Raw genomic sequence first — 26,717 nt, forward strand, 5'->3', positions numbered from 1 at the left:
CCCCTGGTTTCAAACAGGTTATCATGGAAATTGGATTTCTGTAGCTCAGCCCTGTTGGCTGCCTTGGGGGACACGAGGGGGAGCTGCACTGCCCTACTTCTGGGGGTCTTTCACCACACCTGGCAGTGATTCCAGACCTCACTAATGAGCCATCCCCCAGGTGCCGCATAAAAGGAGCCGCCTGCCTTCATTTCGGGAGTCAGAGTTGGGAGGAACGAAGACAAAGCTTTGCAGAGGAGGAATGGAGGTGGAAGGACAGAGAGAAAGAGATCACCCAAAGGAAAGACCAGCTAAACCATCTCTTAACCACACCCTCCTACTGACCTCACTTCTGCCTGTGCCCCACTGGACCCTCCTCTTCCTCCCCACCACCTATAAAGCCAACCACTTACATTTCCCAGGCTGTCCCATTTTTACTCAGCGTAGATTCACATTTGTTTTGGTTACTAATACAACAATATATGGGGTGGAACTCCAAACCTTTTCCTGTCTTTGTCTTTCCTTTTCCTTATTTTGGATTTGGAAATAGCTTGGGAGCCCAAATTGTGTTCACAACAGAATGAGAATATACTTTGTATTACTACATATTCTATTCCATCACTACATAGGCTGTTTGCATGTGCGCATACAAAGATATTTTCAGGCTAGTAATGATACCAGGAAAAGCAAGATTCACATTAATAATCATTAGTATAACACAATTTCAAAAAGGTTAACAATTGGTGTAATCTAGAAAAATATGAAAATGCTATTTACTGTTCCCTTCTTTAAAGATACAAGGAAAATAAGGCACTGCTGTCTTTATCCATTTCTTTCCTTCCACTGTTATTTTTAGTGAAGATGTCACTGTGTGTCCATTTTACAAGGTTCAATAGCTTAATAAAGCCACTGCCAACAGCCAGTCAGCCATTCTCTCACATGCTGCAAAGGAAGCAGTTAATAAAGCACAGACTTAAAATAGTCTAAAGAAAGAAAAGAAAAAAAACATCCTTTCAAACGCCTTCAAAAAAAAAAAAATGAAACTTGCACATCTCATCTCATGGTCTTCCTGTTTTTTAATGGCTGAGTGCAGAAGCCAGTCTAACCCTGCCATTAGACAGGAAGATGAACCTACCATCTTTCTGCCCACGGTGTTTGTAACTCGACAGATCAATCTGAGCAAGTGCCATAAAAGAAAGAAGATTACATGCTGTTCTCTTTCTCTTTGGATTTAATTGGAAGACAACTCGATGTTCACATTGAAACTGTGTTCACCTAAGAGTTCTCTTATAAATGTTGTGTATGCATATCCGTACATAAACACACACACACACCATGTGCAGTATGCATAATAAGGCAATTATAATTTCAGGTCATACATTAGTGGGAAATGGTAAGTGTTGACAAAATACACCACTTGTATACTGTGATACATTAGACGCTTTTGCCAGTTCTTCTTAACTCCAATAAGGGGCCTTTAAGAAAATAAAATCACACACGAGACTGGGGAATCATAAGTTAAACATAACGTACAAAATAAACAGAATACTACAGTCTCTCTGGGCCTGCCTAAGTGAATGTTGGTCCACCTGGATGGTGTGATGCCAGCCATTCTGTGCCACTGCATTCACCAAATATTAACTTTTAAGTGATGAAGGGGTGAATGGGACGTTTAGCTAATTAGAGACAGGGGATGCAGGATGACCACCTTGCGTCATGTCACTATGCTCACTTCTGCCACCGTGTACGATATGCTGGTTCAACTGCCATATCCACCACAGCAGCATCTTTTTACTCTGATTGTCCATCACCCAGTTTAACTCTGTCTTCACAGCTAGTTCTGTGTCACTTCATCACTTTGGTTCAATCTAAACACGATAGCTCTGACCATTAGCGCCTTAATCCAACGCGGGGCTTTATGTTTATAAGACCATACACTTCTTATGAGCTCTAAAGTGGACTGTCATGATGTTCTTTTCTTTGTTTAGGGGCATCCACATATCTTAAAACGCTAAAATGAACTCTATTATCTATTGACAAACTAATCCTGAAGACATGAAATAGCCATCCATGACAAATATTTTTGTCATTTTTGTGTATGACTTTTTTGCACAGTACCATGTGTATGTATATATACATGATAATTATAAATATTTTCCTTGGAATACTTATTAATTATGATACTTCTATATTCTATTTGCTCTCTCCAAGGGAACCTTCTTCTTTATGGTGGGATAGAGGAAGGGGTTGGATGATGGAAATGGATGTTAGATTTGGATAAATAATAATAATAATAATAATTATAATAATAATAAAAAAATAGGAATATGGTAAATTAATGTTTGTTGGGATGTAGAGAACTGAGAGAGAAAGCATGAATGCACTTCATTATCTCTGCTTGTGTTGTGGTTTGTTTTGCTTTTAAGGAGCTTGAAAATGGGAAAGGTGCAATAAAATTTATTGTTATCATTATTATTAATAATAATACTTTTTTCTCAGAAAAAACACTACATATATATATATATATATATATATATATAGTATATATAAAATCCAACGTCTGTCTGTCCGCACTTCATGAGAGAAATACTTCACGGATTTATATTTCGCGTTTTTTTCTCTAATTTGCTTGAATGTTACAGTTGATTTTTCGACTTCTCTAATTGTGCTAAGAATCACAGTTCGCCTGCAGGAGCGATTTATTCATGCTAATCCGAGACAGAGGCGGTGGGCCGAGGGGAGGGGGGGAGCGTGACGTCAAGAGTAGGATCAGGCAGGGCCTTCTTCACTGTCCTGTTTCACTAATATGCGGGCAAAGCTGTGGGGGACAGTGAGTAAATATATATATATATACAGTGTGATGGGCGGCCTCAGACATTGCCTAGCCGGGATGCCACCTGGATGGAAGGACCAAGGGAGACAGCATCTGTGAAGGAGTTCCTCCTGGGTGGCTGTGGACTTGGGGTTTGGTACAAACCCTGTTAGGTTCCATGGGGGCCGCCAGGGAGAGCTGCTGAGCCATATTATGGATTTCCACCACAACTAAGAATGATTCCTGGTAATTCTGATGAACCACCTGGAGCACTCCCAGGTGCTGAATAAAAGAAGCCACCTCACTCCAGTCTGGGAGCCAGAGTTGGGAGGAAGAGGAGGACAAAGCTTGCTGGGAGAGGAGTGGAAGCGGCAGAGAATGAGAGAAAGATAGAATTAAGAAGAAGATGATGACAAAGGGGGGAAGAAGAATAAGAAGAAAAAGAAGAAGAAGAAGGGACTGACTTGGACTTTTATCTCTGTGCCTGTCTGTGTTTAGGGTGGCTGCATACCCCAGTATTATATATATCTATATCTATATACCCGAGTATTCCACTATATATATCTAGTAGGTGCAGCCAAACAGCATTCATGGCTCCAGAATTATTCCACATGCCTTTAAGGCCAGGGCTTTAAAGCTTGTTCAAGTCTGGGACAGTGGTCTTGGCAAGGACTAAGTTGGCGCAAGGAATAGACGCCAGAGTGGAGCAAAAAGATCAAAAGGTGAATCAGAGGTATAAAGACACTGGAAAGAAAGTGGACCAGCCGCCATACCAGAGATACGCGACTTAAACACTATTTAGTTAGGTCCAGTCTAGCTATAGATGTGTTGTGTTTTTCTCTTTATTTTTCTATTGACTGTCACTGACTTCCAATTCCCTTCAGAATTTCATCATGTCATCCTCAATTTGCCCAATTTCATCACATTTTTCTATGCTTTAACAACACATCTTGAAATTTTGGTTTTGTGTCTCACTGCTAGCAGACTATAGAATTGCTGCTAACGTTATATCTATCAGAATATGTTTTCCTAGCCATTTCCAATCCTCCCCTCAAAGCACACCAGTAATTTGTTTCCCCTAATCAGTGACTCATTAATTCAGGTGTGCTGTTAGTGAGAATTAACAAACACAATATGTGGAATGGCTGGGATGCCCCAAGGAGAGAATCGGAAACTAAACTGACGAACTTCTAGCCGTCTCACAAGATTTACAGCAGTTACTGTTCTTTTTCATGGTATCGATGGTTATGACAGATGAGAGTGGCCTCAGATGAAAACTTCCATTTAGTGCCCTGATAACTAGCTTTAAAAATACTGTAATCTTCTTGTCTGGTGTAAGATTTTTGGTGTAAATTGCAATTAGATAGGGATCAGATTTTTCTAGATAAAGCTCATAAGCAATTTGCACTCTTTTTCAGATCAGAGATTAAAACATCCCATTAGATGAGCGTTTATTCAGTCTGAATTTTGCGGAGGTGGATTTGTATACAAACGCCAATTACTTTTAGCCTCCAGTTTTCTTTTACGCTCTCTCTTTGGCAGGCATGAGTGAATGTCAATTTATCTTTCTTTTTGTTTTGAAGGTTCTAACAAGCTGGGGAACAACTTTATTGCTAGGGAAAAAATCCTAACTGTGAAGTAAAGTAATCCTGAACTTGGCAGACATTCAGCAGATTGTCCCTGATCACCTCATACACACTGACAGGAGAAAAGGGATGTCAGGTATGTGATGATTGCTAACCTAAAAGTTGCCTTGATTTCAGTTAGCTTAATAGGGTCGGCCAATCGTTCACTCTGCAGACATTATGGTTTTCCCATCAGAGACGCAAATCCACTATGATAATAAAAACAAATGTGATATTTTATAAAATAACCATTTGGAAGGCAAGCAATTCATTAACAAATCTTTTGTTCCAACCAAACTGAAAACGTGCAACATGCAAACTAATTTAATTAACAGATCAGTTGTTAATCGGGATTGAACAAACTAAGGGAAACTTTGCATTCAGCAATTAGCCCTTTGTAGACGTCTCTTATACCAAAGGGAAGGCATTTAAAATGGTGACCCGGAGCAGATAGATAGATAGATAGATAGATAGATAGATAGATAGATAGATAGATAGATAGATAGATAGATAGATAGATAGATAGTACTTTAAATTAGCTTTTTACAGAAGCTGAAAAACTATAACAAAAAAAAAACAAACAACAAACCCCACAAATATACACCAAGAATTATAAAAATAAGAAAACATCTGACTTGGGTAAAGATAAAAAGATCACAGTGAGGCTTTATAAAGGTGCACCCTTGTAGGTAAAGGTAGCGTTTCTTTACACATTTTTGCCCAATAATTTGTTGGCTGTCATATCATGACAGCATCTCTGAGAGGGGATGTGCAACATGGTTCATAATGGCTGACAGTTTTGTCTTCGTCCTTTCTTCCATTTCCATTTCCAGCAAGTCCAGAGGGTATCCCATAACTCAGCCTGCCTTTGTAATCGACTTGTTGATTCGGTGGTCTCTTTTTAAGTGATTTTATTGACTCAGCACACTACAGCAGAGACAATTGCATTGAGCATCATAGACTTACAGAATATATCATCTCAGTATCATCACAAAACATAAGTCTGCTGCAGCTATACCATGTTGGGGGATTAGGCTTATCTGCTATCAGGATATACAATTTAATCTTGCATCTTGTACTGTTTTTCATTCCCCAGACCAAGCATTATTCAATATCTTATTTAGCTGTCACCACATAAGTTAAGGCATTGAAATGTTTATTTTAAAGCTGCAGGCCCAATTCCCAGGTCTAACTTCTGGGGGGACCACAAGAAATCCATTTTACCTGCCAGTGCCCCTGTTAAAAACACAGAAACAACTGTATTGTGGAATGTAAAAGCTGTTCTATCTATAGGCTGTGCCAATAACTTTTCCAGTGATTTTTTAATGTTGTAGCCTTCAGTTACATAATCTTAGTGAGCTGAAGGCATTTGGGAGCCCACTCTCATAAAGGACAAACATAGTCTGACATACACAGTGACTCAGTCCACCTAGTTTGCAACTCACCCCATCAAAGTGGAAAAGTGCATTTAATTATCATTACTATTCACGGTGGCTCCATAATCTGTACTAACCCTTACTTTCTCTTCTGTTCTTTTTCTGGTTTTCTGTAGTGTTGATCTGCGCCACCACCACCTAATAAAAGAACTGTGATGTCCCTACATTGATGGATTAAAGGCCAGAAGTCCACAGGACCATCATCATCAAGTTCTTCCATGTGAACCCTGAATACCAAGAGGACTGATTGTGGTCATTGATGTGAGGTAGAATGCCTAGAGAGGACTTGGTGGTCTGGTGGCCTCAGAATCCCTGCAGATTTTTTTTTCTCCAGCAGTCTGGAGTTTTCTTTGTTTATTCTGTCCTCCCTGGCCATCAGAACTTATTTTTATTTTATACTAGCAAAATACCCGCGCTTCGCAGCGGCGAAGTACTGCCTTAAAATTTTTATTAAGACGAAAATTAAACCTTTTTAAACTGAGAGAAAATATACCAATAATTATTTGTTATGGATCTCTTTGTATACCACATTGTGAGTTCGGCCCTCCAGTTGTAATATGACCAAGCAGTGTGCTGAGCTTACTCTTGAGCATGCAACGTACAGTTGGCCATGTGAACAGTAATCTTGTGTCAAATCTCACAGCTTGGATTGCTGCTGTCATAATTGGTTTGAGTCTCATGGTTTGTTTCAATTACGACAGTATTTGTAGGACTTATGCTGAAGAGACATTCGGCATCTGTCAAGCGTTGTAAGTATACAACCGGTTTCATCGATAACTTCACATCCAGCTTTAGAGAGTTTAAGCATTCATAAACTTTAAAGTGTCCACTACTGATCTAAGATGTTGAAGAGGCATTGGCGGTTGTCGAAAGGTGTAAAATATATGGCCATTTCGGTACACTTGAAAGCGAAAACTGAACAATTCAGCGGCAGCCATCAACTCACATGCAGATCCGTAGGTTAAGGGCTTAAGCATTTCACTCTTATAGTGCTCCTGTGTAGTATAATCATCTCCTGTACCGTCATCAGTCCACACCTTGAACCTGTCCCAGTCATTCAATACATAAGACACAATGTTCCTTTCGGATATCAAGAGTGAGCCTGATATGGCCATGCAATATGTAACAAAGAGAATGGAAAAGGCAGGTGCTATCTCCAGGCATGGAAACCACTCGGTAAATGACAGTTCTTTGATCGATAGTGATCACCTCGATAGACATGGTAATGGGGGTACGGTTGGAACGATAAAGGAATTGGGTACCTGAACAATGTAAAGTAAGTCTAAAATACCTACACAATAACGATAATCGTAATAAAACAGTGGAGAAGCCGTGGATTAAATTAAAAGGCTGTAGTTATCAGCAGGGAGAGGTGAATCCTGTGGCGTAGCAAGGAAGTGAATGTAGAGACTGGAGCGACGGACGGCCTTATATAGGCAGGCAGCCAACAACGTGGGAGGCGTTGGGATGGGGGACCCAACGCCACCTCACACAGTGACCGAGCTGAGGGCTATGGACGTATATATGTACGTAAGTAGGATTCAGTTAGTGTTGGGAACCCGCGTACCAAATTTCTTGAAGATGGGCCCATAAGTAACAAAGACCGTTGGAAAGTTCAATATGGCGGCCGACAGTGGCATCATACCACCGAAATAAGTATGTACATTGGATTCGATTAGCGCAGGGAAGACCCCTACCAAATTTCGTGAAGATGGTGCCATAAATAAGAAAGTTCAACATGGCGGACTTTGTCGACTGTTATGATCGTTACGCGTAGAATTTCAAAATAAAACCTGTTTAACTTTTTTAAGTAAGCTGTAAGGAATGAGCCTGCCAAATTTCAGCAATCTACCTACACGTGAAGTTGGAGAATTAGTGACGTTGGAAAGTTCAATATGGCGGCCGACAGTGGAGTCATACCATCGAAATAAGTACGTACATCGGTTTCAGTTAGCGCAGGGAAGCCACCTACCAAATTTTGTGAAGATGGGGCCATAAATAAGAAAGTTCAACATGGCGAACGTTGTCGACCATTATGACCGTTACTTAGAATTTCGAAATGAAACCTGCTTAACTTTTGTAAGTAAGCTGTAAGGAATGGGCCTGCCAAATTTCAGCCTTCTACCTACACAGGAAGTTGGAGAATTAGTGATGAGTCAGTGAGTGAGTGAGAGCTTTGCCTTTTATTAGTATAGATTAATTAAAGTCACCTAATTTTCTTATTTATTTTGTCTTTTTTCTCTTTCTTCATTATGTAAAGCACTTTGAGCTAAATTATTTGTATAAAAAATGATAAATAAATGTTGCTGTAATTACTTTACAATATCATAGGAGTAGCCTAAGTGGGCTTGTGGTGACTCAATAGCTTGCAATGAGAGCAATTCCAATTCATAGAAGTGATGAAAAAATGTCATTGATTGATGTGCTATTGTTAGCTGTGGACCGAGCTGTGACTAATTATAGTTTAAACTGATAAAATGTGCACTTTTCAAAGAAGTACCCGATGGAGAGCTAAAATTTCTTGTTGATGTCTGACTAACTTTTAATGGGGATCAGTTTTGCTGTTAGAAGTAGATGTTGGATGAGTTAAAGAGAAAAAATAGCATCACGCATGAACATACCCCATTAGACCCTGCCGAAGGCTGCAATACCACTCCCGGGAGAGAGGGGGTGCCAACACTAACTGTACTGTCTCTTTTTCTCTCTGCAGTGGGGCAAATGAACAGCCCAGTCCTACAAGTATTGATGTCCCCAGAAGGAATGGCGTCAGATGAGAAGCAGACCTCCTGCCTGTTGAACGTTCTCGAACCTGACCCGCTCGAGAGAGTTTTAAAAGTAGAGAAGTGAAGTGGTCTAATCAGGCGGTTTGCATGCCTGTTTCCTGCTCTTGTGCCACTGAACACCTATTTTAGTTTTTTTTGTTTGGACTGATATCCCAAATTTCCTGAGAACTTCTCCGCTCTTTTGTCGTTTCACAATATACAAAATATACAAGTCATAGTAACTTATTTCAAGGTAAATTTGAAACAGAAAAGTAATCCGTAATTGAAGCCACACAGAATGTCTCTATTTTTTAAGATGGATGAGTTTGCAAATTCAAGTTTCAGTGAGAGATTTGATTTCAAAACTTTGTACAAGCGCATTCTATTTGAGATAGTTCAATGGAAAATGAACTTTTCTCACACACTTATTTGGAAGAATAAGTGTGCCAAATCTCAACAAAATCGGTCTATTGGGAGGTGAGTTGTTTCATGAAGGCAGAGAGACGGACAGACAGGCAGACACAGAAGGCAACTGCAGTGGGTTCTTATTGCTTACACAAACATGCCTAAAAAAGAAAGGCAGAATAAATTACCAGAAAACTCTTTAATAATACATTTTATTTATATTGCACCTTTATTTGTGGCTAACTTACTCCAGTTTGTGGGAGCCCTGCCTCTCTGGTGGGCAATTGGGATCCTAATGTCTGTTTAGGTGTATCCTATACATGAGGTTGACCTTCTGATTAGCCTGTTGATTTGGTGGGCTTCTCAAAGTGATGTAACCAGCCCAGCCCACCACAGAATAGAAAATCACACTGGACATCTTATCACAGAGTTATAGAAGATGTGAAGGATGGCACTTCCCACATTAAAGAGCCTCTTCTGCCCTTTCTTACAGAGTTCCTCTGTGTTCTGGGAGCAGTCCAACTTGTCATTAATGTGGACCCTCAAGTGTCAGTGAAATTCTTATGTGCGTCTGATAATCAACGTGTTACGTGTCGCCAAAACTTTGCTGCCATAATTAGTAAGCAGAACTACCTTACCTTAGACCTTTTGTCCTGAAATATCTCAGGTCATAGACGTACTCCAATAATATGGAAGTAGCTTAGAAGGTAACTTCTCAGTTAGAAGGCTATCAGGGCCCTACTTGGAAGATTCTGACATGGATAATATTTAAGAAACTCTCACCTTCTTGTACAGGTTGCGCAGATCCCTGTATTGCCACATGCTATTGAGGACCTGAGATGCTGCCTTCACCACCTTTGGCGAGTGCCTGTGAAGAACACAAAAAGATGAGTTACTTTTCTTACCCCTAATTAGGTAAGTCTCCAAGCTAATGGTGCCTGCCTATCCATGTATCCATTTCCTAAGCATGTCAGTTCACTTGTTCCAATACAAAATCTTTGGAGAGCAGAACACAATCCCATTTGCATCCAGGAAGGTGAACCCATCCACTGAAAGGCACATTCACAGAAACAAAAACGTTGTCAATTTACAGTAATATGCACATATTTTAGATCAGGGAGAAAACTTACATAATCATTGGGTTAATATTTAGACTTTCCACAGATGGAGATTTAGACCTTGTAAAGCAGTAGTTTTAATGAACACTCTATACGAGCTCTCTTAAATCTTAACAATGTTTCATTCATACTGAGCAGAAGTACCTTCAAGTGCTCATTTGTACCCTATAGCTATAAGTCCATTTTTATAAGGGTGGCTTCTTTTTTTTTTTATATATATTTCCAGCATCTAAACCACTTTAGGACACTCTTCGGAATGTGTGACAGCAAAAAACAGGTGCATAAAAATATTATTGAAACAAAACAAATAAAACACATGGAAGACACACCTGAAAAACTATCTACCAGAACAGTTTGCCTGCTTTCTCCAGAAAGATGACCACCTAGATGACATATCTCGACAGTTATGTTTTGGCCAAAAAACAGCTAAACCTGTTGATCACGTCCTCATGCCATATATATGGAGTTGCTACCATGTGATTGGCTGTTTGGAGGAGGAGACTACTTGTGTTAGCAAACACCATAGAGTGTTGATGTTGTATGCTCAAAAAATCTACAAAGATGCATACTGTATGTAGTTTAGTCACCAAGCCTTACTCATAATGTTTTTAAGGATATTACCTTGTAATGGGCCACAAGCACTCACTGGCTGAAGTGGAAAAAATGAACTGGGGGCAGTCCCTGTTATTTCAGCATCTTCATCTTTGTAATGGAGAATAACACCTAGCGTATAGGTTGATAGTATTTTTTTTAGCATTAATGTCTATGAATATAAATGGTTAAACAAGCATGGATCATAATGTTAACAGTATCTAATTTTCAAATGCTAAGAAGGTGGATAACCCAGTTGTTTGTGACTCTACTAGATTAGATGACAACTTTAGCTTTGAACCATCTGTGACAGGGACTGGGAGAATTGACTAGAGTGGGCCCGGGACACTTTACATTCTACGAGTCAACCCACATGAAGAAAGCCTGGATTTGAAGGTAGGTTTAAGAAGGCAGTATATGGTCTAATTGCTGTTATACCCGCTATTTGTTTGTCTTTGAAACTCGTGAAAATGCTGAAAGGGACAAAGGTGGACTGGGCTGAACCTGTCTGACCTGAGTCACTGGATACTACACACTCCAATTTGTGCAAGAGGCATGTCAAGAACCATTAGAACTGGATAAGTCAGGCCTGCAGATGCATGAGGCCAAGCCAATTGGTATCTCCATTGAAAGGCCATGTGAGAGCAAAAATTAAGCTGGACCAAAGATTAGTGAATACGCTAAAATAGGCAGTCACCTGGCAGTCTAAGCAAGATGAACTGATTATTATCCAGGGTGTACTGCTATTATTTTTACATAAAATTTTACTTTGCTTATATTTTCATTGGAATTGGAAACCTTGATCTAATTGACTTATGTATAAATAGGAAACTTTTCCTCCTGCCACTTCTGGTACTTTATTTAATTGCTGGAGGAACTTTTCAACTACAGTTCAACAGTCAACTCTGACAGTGTGGTAAGCAGGGGATTTTGTGCCATTCTGTTATTGTCTACATAATAAAGAGTATCACTGTAGAACCCTACCACGACAAACCAACTCTCCTACTACAAAGTACATATATAATATTCTACATTCAATGCTGATATTACATTTTTTCAAAGGCCAGGGCGAGGGCCCACTTGGAGGTTTGAAAGCACACCGATATACAGAAACTATTTCAGAAAATGCCACCTGTAAGTTAGAAAGCTCATTTTTTTCACTACAGGTTGGCAGTGGGGTGTGTGGTGTGAGAAGTGCCGGAACATGGCATTCATTAACTGCTGGTACTGGCATGGAACTGGCATGGAATACTGGTGAGGACCGGCACATTTCAAGGACTGAGTACATTACATAATAAACAGAAAAGAAGAAATTCAATGATAGAAAATCTGTCATGCTCATATGGCTGGCAAATATATATAAGACGTTTCAAGATCTCCTCTTGAGGATTTGTCATGACTTCATAGCGTCTTTCGGATACCCTTCAGCCTTCAGTGCAGTCCTGGGTTCCATTTTTAATGCACTTCCCCTTTTTTGCATACATTTATCGACATCGTTGAGAATTTTGAAGAATTGCACGAGGTCCTTTACGCATCATTCTCTGAATACAGAGCATTTTCCAAGCAAAATAGTTCGTTCAGCTCGTTTATTCTGTATAGTGTTTTTTTTTTTAATTTTATTGATTTTATTGTAATCATTCCATACAAATAGATCAATTTTGTTGTAAATTTCCACTTGGGATTAATAAAGTATCTATCTATCTATCTATCTATCTATCTATCTATCTATCTATCTATCTATCTATCTAATAGTGCCATTCACATCTATCTATCTATCTATCTATCTATCTATCTATCTATCTATCTAATAGTGCCTTTCATATCTATCTATCTATCTATCTATCTATCTATCTATCTAATAGTGCCTTTCATATCTATCTATCTATCTATCTATCTATCTATCTATCTATCTATCTATCTATCTATCTATCTATCTATCTATCTATCTAATTTTTACAAAAAAATAGGATTGAAAACAAATCGACCCCCACCCCTGAGAAAGAGAACATGGCCAATGGAGTTAAACTTAAAGCTTGTAAACATACCTAAACTGATGAGTTTAATAGGCCAATAGAGATGAAAGGAGAAGAAAAAGAAATGCGGAGAGAATTACTTCCTCGTTGCTTTAAGAGCTTATTTTAAAATATTATTGATTAGATCCTGTCAGGTTTTGAAAAGAGTTCTGTACAGATCCTCTAAGTGGGATCTCTATTTTTTCTCCATTTTCTATGGGATCCTCTATTTTTTCCAAATTCAAATAGTATAAAACATCGGTTTCCCACTGACTTAAAAGAGGAGAGTTAGGATTCTTCCAATTTAGCAAAATAATAGTGTAGTGAAGGCAATCACAGTTTATTTGTCCTTCTCCACTTTAAATCCATCTGGAAGAACACCAAACACAGCTGTCAATGGTTTAGGAGGGATTGTGACACCAAGGCTGTCTGGAAGGCACTTAAAAATTTTGGTCCAAAATGATGTTAATTTGGTGCAGGCCCAAAACAAGTGACCGACCCAGTGAGGCTGGGACCATGTATAGTGTTTTGAAAGATTACGGTCTCAGAATTGTTACATGACTTGTGCAACACTTTCCACTCACATATACTGTTTATTACATACTGTGAATGTAGCAGAGAAGGACACTACAGTTCACTCAACAAGTTCTTACTTTGTATAGTGCCTTTAGACGAGATTGCCCTCTGTACTCTGTTACATGATTAGTCCAGAACACAATACCTAATAAAGTGGCTGGTGAGTGGCTGTTATACTTAAAAAAGGTTTACTTTAAGCTAAAGTGGAGACACATCAACACAAAAGCAACAGCAAGCAGAGAAGAATTATTTGCCCGGGTCAGACTCCTATAATAAAAGACTAACAGGTATGTGATGATTAATCCGAGTGCCATAGGATGCCCAAAAATTATAAATACTTGTGCATTTCAGCCAGAAACCTGCTTGGGGTAATTGTGCTGGGCTCACTTAGTGCCTTGGTATATAAATAAAAGAACCTTCAAATCATCAGAGCATCAACTGATTATTTGATAAAGAGAAAACCCCTGACACTGTATTTACAACATTTTAATTTAAGCCTTGATTTCATAATGGTGTTTTCAAAATAAATATTGCTTTAATCATTTCTCAGCATTCTCCTGGACTGAAGGAAACACAACCACGGTCATGTCTAATTAGCTAAGGTAATTAAAATGCTGCCTTTGTTTTTCTATTTTTAATTCCTGAAAAGGCCTCCATTTAAGTTTGAGTTGACAAACATAATAAAGAGTCTCATGACTATAACTGTCATAATGATTTGCACAAATATTCCAAAAGGTCTTGTAATAGCAGTTAGAAATCCAAACTAGATATCCAGGGTTGGACAATATTATAGCAACATCCACGGCTGAGGGGACAGATTTCAAGAATCACGAAGGTAATATGGCTCTTACTGTAATGGGAAAATAAATCTTCTCTTCAAAAAGTGAAAGAAAAATGTATAATACAACCAGTCGATTTTTGTAGGTACTCTACATGAATCATGTTCCTTTCCTTCTTTCTCATGTTTCTTAAAAATCTAGATTATCCTAAGCAAACAAAAATACAAATTTACAATAAAGAAAAAAAATGTTGTAATCCAGAGCAACGAAAATGACACGACACCAGATTAAGAAAGGATGCATGGTGTCGTAGCTCTGATAGAAATTCTGTGACACTTCCAGCCCAGCACCCTGCCACCGTTCCTCCAGAGAAGCAATGACACAGATGGCGCCGAGGGGTCTGTGGATGATGTTCCACCATCGCCCACATATATCATATTACACAGAGCATCAAACAGAAGTGTGTGTAGGTATGTACAGCTTCTTTCAAAAGTATGCAGTGTTGAGCATGGTCATAGTAACAGGAAGGTGATACTGCACTTCTGAAAGTATGGCTGTAGAACATTCATTGTTAAAAAAATTCGGACGTGAGTGTCAGCAGGTTTTGCGCCCTAGGAACCAAGTTACCTGAACTATTCTATAATATTTCAGTAATTATTTACCATTCTGTTGCTGATCTTTCAAATCATTAAATAGGTCATTATGATAGCAATAGATGAAAAGAATTCATAATTAACTGCAGAATTACGGTATTTGTCTGTTCCTCTAGAGTGTCTCTTTCTCTTGCACGATTTGGCCCAAAAACTAATCAGCACATCGTCATCTAATAACAAGCTTAAGTTTCGCGTTGGGTATTTTTTGTTATTTTAGCTCTAGACTGTCCTGAAGAAATTGTGACACATGAACACACACAGACAGACAGACACAGATCCATCATCGAGATTGCAATTTGTTTGGTATCAGGGGATCCTAAAACATCGAGATCCGTCAGAAAACCGGAGATCGAAATTTTTGATGAATCTAAAGCTTTTGCTCCTCCCCCATAGATGATTGGTTATGGTGGGGGAGTGTGCAAAGCAAAAACATGCCCATTATCGGGCTTTACTCATATTTGGTGTGTGTGCTTTGGTCTTTCCATATAGTATTATTCTTGATGTTGTTGCAAATGTGCAACAATTATGTGGAGCTCAACACGATATCCAACCTTATTATGTTTTTCTACTACTTTGAATATTATTATTATTACCATGATTATCTTTGTAGTGAACCCTTAGCGTTAGGATCAGAAAACCAAAATGTCACCATAAGCGTGTGTCGTAAAATCGTTTTTGTCATTCATTCTCCTGCTCCTTGCCGAAAGTGGGTAGAGGTTGCTTTATAACCTCTTCTCATGTCCTGCTCTGAGACTTTTCATACAATTCCTAGAAGTAATTCTTGAGACACTTGATAAATGAGTACATATCTGTACATATTGTGACAAGAGTCTGTTCACTGATGATCTCCACGCAACCTGACAGAGCTTAAGCAGTTTTACAAAAAAGAATGTTGGAGAAATGGCAGAGTCCCGCGTACGCAGACTCAAGGCTGTCATGGCTGCCGAGGGTTCCACTACTAACTCCTGACTTAAAGGGGCTGAATGCTTATGTGATCAATTATCCATCCATCCATTATCCAACCCACTAGGTTCACGGGGGTCTGCCGGAGCCAATCCGAGCCAACAGAAGGTGCAAGGTAGGAAACAATCCCCGGGCAAGGCGCCAGCCCACCGCTAGTAATTTTGTGTTATATATTTGTAATTAGCTTGGATCACTCTGTTTTCACTTTGACATTAAAGAGTCTTTTTCTGTTGATTAATGTCAAGAACATCAAATCAAATCCACTGTTCTGTAACAATAAAATGTGAAAATGTCTTTCTACAAGACTTTCTAAAGGTGCTACATTGGACATTTCTATTGTCCACATGTAAGCACAGATACTTTCAGAATGATGGACTGTGGGTGCTGATTTACCCAAACTGTTTCCATTTTCAAGTGTGTATGTTCAGGGTGTGGGTGGGCAGTGTGGTCTAGTGGTCTTCCGAATGGAGCTTTACCTGAGAAGGTTCAATCGTCTTCTGTGACTCTGAGGAGTGCACCATAATCTGCCTGAGCTCTGAATTTTAAAAATACAAGTGTAAATAATTAGCCTGCACTTCTTTGCTTAGCAAGTGGCTTTGGATGGTGTGGCGCTGACTTCATATAAAGGCTCTGTTGTTTTTTGTTTTTTTTTATTCGCACAATTACATCTGCTTATTTTAAGACATTTTTCAGAATAGCCTGTTGCTCTCATTACAATTTTATTTTGGTTTTGCTTTGTTATTTTTTGCTAAGAAAATAAGAACCTCAGTGCAAATGAAAACAAGAATGAGTGATTTGCTTGCAAGAAAATGCTGGGATTATGTGTCCCGCTCTGTTAAATGAGTAGCATTACCGGAGTATTTCAGGAATTCACGAGCAGGTGTGCGGATCTGTCAATGCAAATACAACCTCCCCTCAGTCTTCCTATGAACGGCCCTTGGAAATTGTGACGAATGCCGTATTTTATGTTATCAGAGGGGAAAAAACAACATATATAAAGCTGATATATGACTGCTTTGGCGAGTTCAATTTCCTGTAAATAAAATCCCTTTAACTTGTATAGAATTTCAGGTGAAATGTTGGCTGGGGATTTCATAATAAATCTTGGTTTTCCCAAACACACATTTCTTAGAGCAGGGATGCACAACTCGGAGCAGAATGGTGATACGTCATCTATGCTGGTGAATAGTGGATTCTACTTTTCTCATTTTTAATTAAGTGTGGTTTTGTTTGTTTTGCATAACAGGTATTTGCACTGTGTTTAATGCCAAAGTACTTCAGCATCTGAGAAGCGGAAGCAAAGTGGAGAAACAGATGACAAGGAGACTGTGGCAGCAGACATCTCGTGCCTATTAAATGAAAGAATACGATGCTATATAATTTAACATAACCTCACACGACCATCACAAACCCACTTCATCCAGTGCAAGGTTCAAGCAATTTCGGTAGCATTGCCAAGGCAGAAACCAACTCTGGACAGGATGCAGTGCCCACTCAGACACACAGCCACACAAAGCCAACTTCATATCATCACTAGAGCTGACAGGATGAAATTCATTAAGGCGTACTTCGTAGCAAATTTGTTGGATTCACCGGTGACATTGTTTGTCAAATGTTTCCCTGAAAATTCACAATTCAATCAGCTTAGATGAACTCTTTTTTCCTAGTGTTACATGATGCTTTACGAGGCCAGCATGACATCAAAGAGCTGTAGTGGCCAATGGTGATAGGCGATGTCATGACCCGATGTGTGCTTCCTACCCGATTTGCGTCACACTTGCACTGAACTTTCATGTATTTGTACTATAAGTGCTCTCCACCTCATACTTTACAGCGGAACCAATCTGTTTTGCGCATGCGTGAACATTTTACTGTGCTGACATGTGTGTGTAATGTCACTACCCAGTCGGTAGACAAGCATGTGTTCAATATGGGGATGGATATTTGAGGAGTAAACCGCCAGACAGTGATTATATTTTTATATTGTGTACATAAAAGAACCATCAACAACAGATCAAATCAAATTAATAATATATTGGACAATTATTATAAAAGTAAAGTTGAATAAATCGGACTCTGCAACTGCATGAATAAAGGGTAATGTACCACTTCCAGTTAGCGGAAATAGCCCAAAAGTTGACAGACATCTACATTTTATACCTAATAACTGTATGCAAAATTTGGTTGACCTAAGCGAAAGCGTACTCAAGTTATTGTATTTACATACAAACATACACACAGACAGACATAATTCCAAAAATGGTATTTTCAGACTCAGGGAGATCTTAAACGTCGAGATTCATCAAATTCTTGATATCGAATCTTTGGACGATTACAATACTCTCCCCATACTTTGTATACAAGAAAGTAAAAAGAGCAACTTGCAGTGTCTTCATATGAGGGTTATATTAACTAAAAATAATGAGAATTTTATGATAATGCTTCATTGTTCTGCATAGATTCACTGGACATTGTGTCTTCCCATGTTATACTCCTCGCTGTGCAGTCCAAATCACATAGCAACAGGGACAGCCCTCTGAGCATCTATATATATAATTCACTATGGGCACGCAAGACAGTGAGCGCAAGCAAGGCAGAGAGCCATGCCCGCCAACTCACAGAGCCCCGCCCGTCAACTCAAAGACCATGGGATACGCTCAACAGAGCCCCGCCCGCCAACTCTAACCCTCCTCCCGCATCATGGGATTCGCACGACAGAGCCCCGCCCACCATCCGTAACCCTCCTCCTGCATCCACCATCGCTCTCGAGGCATGTGCACTGCCTGCTCATCTGCCCGCACGCAACAACTCACCAAACACAGCCTCATTTGCTTTTTATCTGTGCTACAGTCCACATGAGAGAGACACACACACAGGCGCGCGAGAGAGAGAGAGAGACACACACACAGACGAGAGAGAGAGACACACACACAGGCGCGCGAGAGAGAGACACACACACACACACAGGCGCGCGAGAGAGACACACAGACACAGATACACGAGAGAGACACACACACACAGGCGTGCGAGAGAGACACACACACACAGGCGCCGAGAGAGACACACACACACAGGCGCGCGAGAGAGAGACACACACACAGGCGTGCGAGAGAGACACACACACACAGGCGCGCGAGAGAGACACACACACACAGGAGCGCGCGTGAATTTTTGCAATGTTATTTTTCTTGGTTTATTAAATTACGGATTTTTCAAATGTTCATTTTTTTCCCTGTGCTTAAAACTCGTTAAAAAAAAGTGTTTTTAGCGAGCGGTTCGTAGCGCTATAGCACGAACTATTTCAGTGTTAGTTTTCTATTTTGTTCAAGGTTTTCTTAGTGTTGTTCAATGTTTTTACATTTAGTTTACTATTACGCTGTGCATTCTATGGTATAATTAACTACTTTGTATATTTGTGCTTAAAAACTTAAAAAAACATATATTTACATACAGTTTGTACGGTCAGGAACAGATTAATTGTATTTACATACAATCCTATGGGGGAAATTACTTTGGTTTACGACCAAATCGGCTTAAGACCAGAGCTTTGGAACGAATTATGGTCGTGAACCGAGGTTCCACTGTATATATAATCGACCAAATTGCCCGACCAAGGGATACGCACGACAGAGCCCCGACCACCCACTCTAACCCTCCTCCCACGTCCACTCTCACTCTCGAGGCATGCACACTGCTTGCTCATGTGCCCGCCCCCAACACACCAAACACATCCTCACTCGCTTTGATCTGTGCTACAGTCCACATGCAGCTGTGAGCCACGTTGACTGTTCACGTTGATAATTATGCGGCGTATGCTACGCCGCGAGTTGGCTAGTATGCAATAACACTGATGTCTTGAATCACATCTCTGAGGGTTTTAGTTAGTTGTGAAAAGGGCTCAGGAAATGCAGAGGGAGATAAGGGACTTAACGTATTGTGGTGTCAAGGGAGGCATGGTGACACAGTGCTGAGTCCTACTGCCTCACAGCTCAGGTGGCATTTTTGGCTGCAATAATTAGTTCAGTTTAAATCTTCACCCCCTTTCTTCATGGGTTTTTTCAGTAGAATTTGATGCACCTGTACATGAATACTTATGTCAATGCGATATTACAGTTTTTCTTTATTTTTAATCAATTTCCTAGAATTTCTAAAATCGTGTCTTTGCATTATCATTCTGGAGAACTGAATGTTGTTTAATGATGAAAAAAATTGAATTAAATAGTTTTATCATGAGACTGCAACATAAAATGTGTAGAAATTGAAGGGGCCCAAATACTTTCTGAAGGCACTGTTGTACACCTAGCATACAGTCTTTGGGATGCCTCTGCAGAACCCAAAAGAAAAACTCACGAAGAAAGAGGATGAGACTGACTTGGCACAGGATTCAAACCCAGTATGCTGTGTACATGATATTTATACACCGTTACTAACCCGCCCCTCCTCTATTCTGTTTCTATTGTCCATATCCTCACGTAGCATGTGGTGTCACTGCCGTACTGACAAAGAGTCTAGCTGCCATAGGAAACTCATCTCAGATAAAGGAGCACAATATTAGGGTTAAGTAGATGGTGTCTTTTCATCTGAATGGCTTAATTGAGGAAGGGAGCTTGTTGGCCGAGTTCTCCAATACTCCGACTGTCTGGCTCGTCTTCCTTCTTTTCTACAATCTGACTTGTTGTTCTACAATAAGCTGATGAACAGCCATTATTGTTTTTGTTATCTTAATTTGTTTCTTTGTTTTTGATTTATTTGAACAAATCTGTATCCTCATATCTGATAGTTCTGTATTTAGTGAGTGTTATAAGCTATTTTTGCCTTGAGAGTTGTTGCGGCGCTCTGAGTCTGCATTTGGTGAGGCTCGCTGTGCAAGAACAAACTCATCTGTCCTGTTGTGTTGTATTTCTGAGGTGGCCATGACGGATTGGCCATCTAGCTCTGTGAAGAGGACCACTTGTGTTCTGTTCGTGTGTTGTATTTACCCATTTTTTGAAACCCATTGAATCTCCAACCTACCTAGAAGGAGATTCTCTCTCTAGATTGCCTTCTATTTGTTCCTTACAAGGTTTATTTTGTTTTCTTACCTTCTTAGGGAGTCAAGGCTGGGGTGGAGCAGTCAAAAAACAGGGCCTGTTAAAGCCCATTGAAGCATTCCGTACATGATATTGAGCTATACAAGAAATAAATTGTCATTGTTGTACCAACCACAGTGTCACCCCTTATATTATCCACTCGTGCATTAAACCAGTACAGTGTGGTGGAGGCTGAAGTCTCTCGACAGCATTGAGCAGCACATGGAAGAAAGCAAACCCAGAAGAGTTGCCAGTCCACCACAGAGTAAATTCATAAACCTCTCCTGAACAATCTGTGGGATTTCTTTGCATCCCACTGCACAATGCTGTTCTTCTAGAGCACTGCCATCACGGTCCATACACTTGAGTGGGCCCTGTGCTTGGCTGGCACCTGCTCAGGATTGGTTCCTTGCTGGCACCTGATGCTGCTTCCCACAATCGTAAACTGTTTTAATTGGGTTTATGAAAGTTAGGCATTTAACATTTTGCATTTACAAATTATATTTTATATCATGTGTTTTATCTTGAACTGAAACTCTCTTCTGCTTTGTGATTCTGTGTTACTTGTAAAGCAAAGTCTGACTGAATGATTGGAAACGCCTTGGCTCTTACACACCACATGTTCATACTGTTGAACATACAATACCTTATACAAGTTTTATTAAGGACAGTTAACTTTCCAAAGACATATTTTTATTAACTTATAATGTATAATTTCTTTATTCCAAACTAAACCTTCTTGCAAATATACATAAGCTTATGGCTTAAAATATATTGTCATAAATTATTCATTTGCCATTTCTTCATACAAACACTCTGAATGAATAATTAAAAATCCTACAAAAGAAAATTCCCGTGCTCATCTTAGAACTTTTCCAGCTTGTCTCTTAAGCTTGTGCATAAAACAATAACTCCATGCCTTGCAAATAGTATGAAGCAAGTCAGCTGTAGCTAAACCGTGATAAATTATGAAACAGGATTCAAAGTCCAGTCCTGCTGGATGACAAATAAAAGGCTAATCGGTGTCTTCTGCTCTTTCAGGGGGCCCTTAAATCAAATCCGTACTTTCAAACATTCATTTTTACACCAAAAATGAGCACCGGCGTTAAAGACTTCCTATATATTTTCGTAAGTTTAACACATTCCTGTATAATAAGTCTATTATTCTGTATGCTAATGTATTTTGAGTATATTGCGTGCATTTTGATGTGATGCTTTATAGCGTATTTTGTGATTAAGGAGTTACACTTGAGATCACACAGCCACAGTACCTCTGCCAGAATAAAAGAACAAGACGGGCCAGGCCTGCCAATTAAAAAACAGCATCCTAGTCCTGCACCAGAGAGACATGGAGAGAAACACCACCAGTCAGTCCAGGAGCTTTTCAGCACTTCCCATAATCCTATGGTGCTACTGGTTGCCTGGCAACCGTTTTGACAGATGGAAGCTCCCCTGTTCTAACTGCAGCCAGTATGAGATGCTTCTACCCGTGTGTGCACAAGAGTGGTATTCATGGCGGTCTTTGTCATGTGCCTATCACTTAGTCTTAAATTCTTATGCGGTAACAATCTAGACAATTCATGCTGTTTTTATACTTTAATGCTTTTGACCTTTACGATTGTTTTAATCTGGTAATTAGCAATTGACTTAATAAGAATTCCACGTACTGATTTTTGCTTTTCCTAACTGCATTCTGACTTTCATTAATGCAGATGTCTGCGTGCTGATTTGGATTTTCAGGACAACTATAGTTTTTAAATTGGCCGACCGGATTTTTAAATTAGTATTAAGAAAAGAAATGGCAGGTTAAAGCAGTAATACATTTGCAAATACGCTTATGGAGGAGTGGAAAATTACTAAACTGTTCAGCAGAATTTACTGGTTCTATTTTGGATTTTGGACAGTTGGTGATTCATTCATGCATTGCATTATTTTATCAAATGGAGTTAGTGGTTAGTAGGGTTGCGAAAGAGTGCATCTGCAAAAGAAAGGCTGAAGGGTATTCCTGTGCTGAAATTAGGAAAGATGGTTAAAAAATGCAATGTTTTGAGTGTAGGAAAGAGCAGGTAATAAACTGTATGTTGGAGAGGAAGCCAGGAGCAGGCCTCGTAACATTCAATCTAACAGGAACCCCAGTAATGAAACCTGCATCCCTCTGGTCCTCCCATTCCACCCTAACACTCCATCTCTCGCAAAGGTCATCAAACAAAATTTCCCCATCTTGCAAACTGATCCTTCCACAGGATCCTTTTTTTTCCTAACCCTCTCTTGATCTCCTTGCATTGACCACCTGACCAATGTCTTGTCTGCAGTGGAAAGCCACATTCCCCACTAGGCACTTTGATCTGTAACAGGACCTGATGACAGTAGCCATTTATCTAGTCTCTTCAGTAAATTCAATATTAAACAATGGGCTTCTTGCCTATCTAAAAGTCTTATTGCCTACATTTGTTGTACTATAGGAAGTGTCCAGCCAAGTGAACCAGGGAGACAGCTAGAGGGCCGTTTCAGGAAGCAGTTTGAGCTGTTAAGACCTAACAGAGCCAATTGTGGAACACTTCACATGTTTGATCATAGCCACACACCTCTTTCTGTTTGTGTTCTTTCACAGGGCCTCAAAGACACGTTCCAAAGGAAAACAGAAGAAGCTACGCTAACAATGAGCACTGATTGAGGTCATTTATGTTAGGTAGAATGCCTAGTGCGAGTTGGGTGGTCTCGTGGCCTCAGGACCCCTGCAGATTTTATTTTTTTCTCCAGCCATCTGGAGTTTTTTCTTTGTTTTTTCTGTCCTCCCTGGCCATCGGACATTACTTTTATTCTATATTAATTAGTCTTCCCTAATTTTATTTTCTTATTTATTTTGTCTTTTTTCTCTTTCTTCATCATGTAAACCACTTTGAGCTACATCAATTGTATGAAAATGTGTTATAGAAATAAATGTTGTTGTAACTCTAGGCTATGATCACATATTTTTCCGGATCTTAATGACTGACCAACTTTCTAATCTCTCCCTTCATCTTCTCTAATGGTGGATTTTCTCCTTTCTGCTTCCCTGGCTTTGTTCCTTACTTCCCCTCCTGTATATATTGTGTTCTTTTTCTTCTTAAGTTGCTCATCAGATGAAGGCTATACAGGTAAAACATTGTGCCTTTATTCTTCTTTCCTTTACAGTGTGAAAATAATTATTTTATTAGCCTGCAAATCACAAATGGAGAGTCTGTGAGGTTGAAATCTAACCCCCACAGCACTGGGTACAAGGTAGGAACCAACCCTGAAGGGGATACGTGTACATCTCAAGGCAAGCTGACTAACATATCCATCTCAGTCACTCAGTTACCAATCAACCTAACCTACACAGCTTTGGAACGGGAGAAGTCGGGAATGTACAGACGATGAACTGGCCAAAATTGGAGTTCACGCTGTGTGAAATCTGAACACTCAAACTTAAGAATGCAAAACTTGAAAGGATATTAAACTGCTTACAAAACTTAAATGGTAAGTCCTATATGATAGACAACAAGTAATAATGTAGATAACCTTTTGTTAGGAGGTGTCAGTGTGTAACTGCGATGTTTCTTTATTCAAGGAGTCGTTCAACTTTCTTATAAATACTGCTTTGGGGAAGTGATTTTGATTTTGGCTGTATAATGTGTACAACAAATAGGAAGTCCACAACATGGAAGGGGTCAGTTGTACTGTGGGAAAACACATGGAAAGTAGGATTAAGTGGTTTGGACACATTGTAAGCAGAAATGATGACAACCCAACTCAAAAAAGCATGGTGGTGGTCCGTGAGAGAAAGGAAGAGGCTTAGATTAGGTGTCTCCAACCATGGTTCTGTACCGGCATTGTGGTTGCAGGCTTTCATTCTAACCCTTTGTTTTCATTCTAACCCTTTTCTTAATTAATAACTGGGATTGTTAGTTGCAGATCCCTGGCTTAGATTGAGACATTTGGTGGCAAGAGGTTTCAAGGTGCGGGTCTGACGGTAGAGGATACTAAAGACAGGTCTAAAAATGCCCATGCTGTACCATTTGAGAAGTGTTTTCAAGTCAAATAACGTGGATAATGACATTGAGAAAAATGCTAAAAAAATAATAATATACAGGGTGTCCCACTTGGGAGTACAACTTTAAAAATGCGAATTACTCGCGAACGCGTGAGCGTAAAGGCGAGCTGTAAGAACTGAACATACCTGTATTTAGTGGAAAACAAGTCCACATTACAAAAGGTGCTGAAAATGTCCTCCCCGACAAGGAAACGCGACACTCCATATTTGAGAATGTCCTCTGCAACATGTCACTGTCGATGGCAGCAATTTCACGCTCGATGTTGCCTTTCAGTTGTTCGATGGTCCTGGGTTTGCTTGCATAAACCTTGCCCTTTGAATATCCCCATAGAAAAAAATCTGGGGGAGTTAAATCGGGCGGTCGAGGTGGCCACAAACCTTTTGAGATCACCCTGTCTCCAAAAAACGATCGGATCTCTTCCATACTGGCATGAGAGGTATGGCACGTTGCCCTGTCCTGTTGGAAGTAACCTTCTTGAAGTTCATAGTCATCCAGCTGTTTCATAAATTCGTCAAGTATGAACAAATATTGCATGCTTGCTTACCGCCACTCTGCAGGGTTGGTGTCTGGGGCTAGATGGCCATCTGCGCCTGGCTGGAGCAGCCCGGCCGCTGCCACATCTTAGGCCAATGTAGCGGTGCCCGCTATAGTGCCTGCCTCTTTATGACACAGAATCAGTTCTTCACTAAATAAGGAATATTTTAAACTTTGTTGCATGATGATACATGCACGCGTTGCAGAGTAATTCTCATTTTTAAAGTTGTACTCCCGAGTGGGACACCCTGTATAATATGTTGTGACTCTAAGAATGTCAGAATGAATGCTAGGATTTCGAGAGAAAAGGGACCCGGACATGAAGGTTAAACGAAGAATGTAAACTTGCAGTCAAAAAACAAAGGCAGAAGTTTATAAAATTTAAATAAGAGATTTTTGACAAGACAAAACATTAGACTGCATTAAAAGTCAAACAGGAGAGCGGCGAAACAAAACCAATTTCCCATCCCAAAAAAATTAATACATAAATAAAATCTGAGGCACACAAAATTGTTTTTACAAAACCCAAAAGCTGGCATATTAGTAATGCCACCATTCTATATAGGCAGGAAATAATGACTCAACATGTCCGGTGACTGGTAATGGGCAAGAGAACCATATCAACATGGCAGGGCAATGCAGAAACAGTTACAAAACATTAGCAAAATGGCATTGCCGCAATAATGTTAAAAATAAACAAATACTTTAAAAGTACAAAATATTTATGATCAAACAATTTCCATAAACTATTGAAAGCTCAAAAGTAATGGGATTCATGACGTAATATTGCAGTAACATTCTGGATATTATATAAAGATTATTTGACACTCACTCACAAATTTGACTTAAATGTTAATGAGTTGTCCAAGCAAGTGGAGAGATGTGATTAAAAACGGACCTGAAAGAAGCCTCACCTCTAGAAAACTTCTAAAATTTCATACATGTCAAAAAGTTACCGTTACTTTGTATAAGGCTCAGGATGACATCGTTTCATATGAAAATCCCATATATGGTCTATAAAACTGGTCTGGCTTTTTAAACAGCATATCAACATTGACAAGCCTCTAACTCCTATTTTGGAATTAAAAATTGGGATAGAAAAGTTATATATGGGTGCAAATACAAAAGCTTTCTCTTACTGTCTTATATCTTCAAAGCTGTGATTTCAGTGTGCTTAAAAAAAAATAAAAACTGAACTGACAAGATCATCCCAAGGATTTTCAGATTTACAAACAGAGGGAAACCAGAATGTGCTGTAATGCACATGCTTGACAAAACATCACCCGCTGTCTGCATCCTGCCAAAATACAAAATGAAAGGAGCAGAGCAC

General features: G+C 39.6%; 1 protein-coding gene across 7 annotated transcripts in view; it reads right to left on the reverse strand.

Annotated features, from left to right (window-relative positions):
* Nucleotides 1-26,717, reverse strand: part of LOC120530167 (catenin delta-2) — a 1,616,252-nt gene that overhangs the window by 65,460 nt on the left and 1,524,075 nt on the right. For all 7 annotated transcript variants that reach the window (XM_039754393.1, XM_039754398.1, XM_039754395.1 and 4 more), the window contains one exon: nt 9,803-9,887. In XM_039754393.1, the coding sequence (XP_039610327.1) occupies nt 9,803-9,887 (85 nt within the window). The remainder of the gene's footprint in view (nt 1-9,802; nt 9,888-26,717) is intronic.

Source organism: Polypterus senegalus, chromosome 5 (genome assembly GCF_016835505.1).
Source record: "Polypterus senegalus isolate Bchr_013 chromosome 5, ASM1683550v1, whole genome shotgun sequence".
Taxonomy (NCBI): Eukaryota; Metazoa; Chordata; class Cladistia; order Polypteriformes; family Polypteridae; genus Polypterus; species Polypterus senegalus.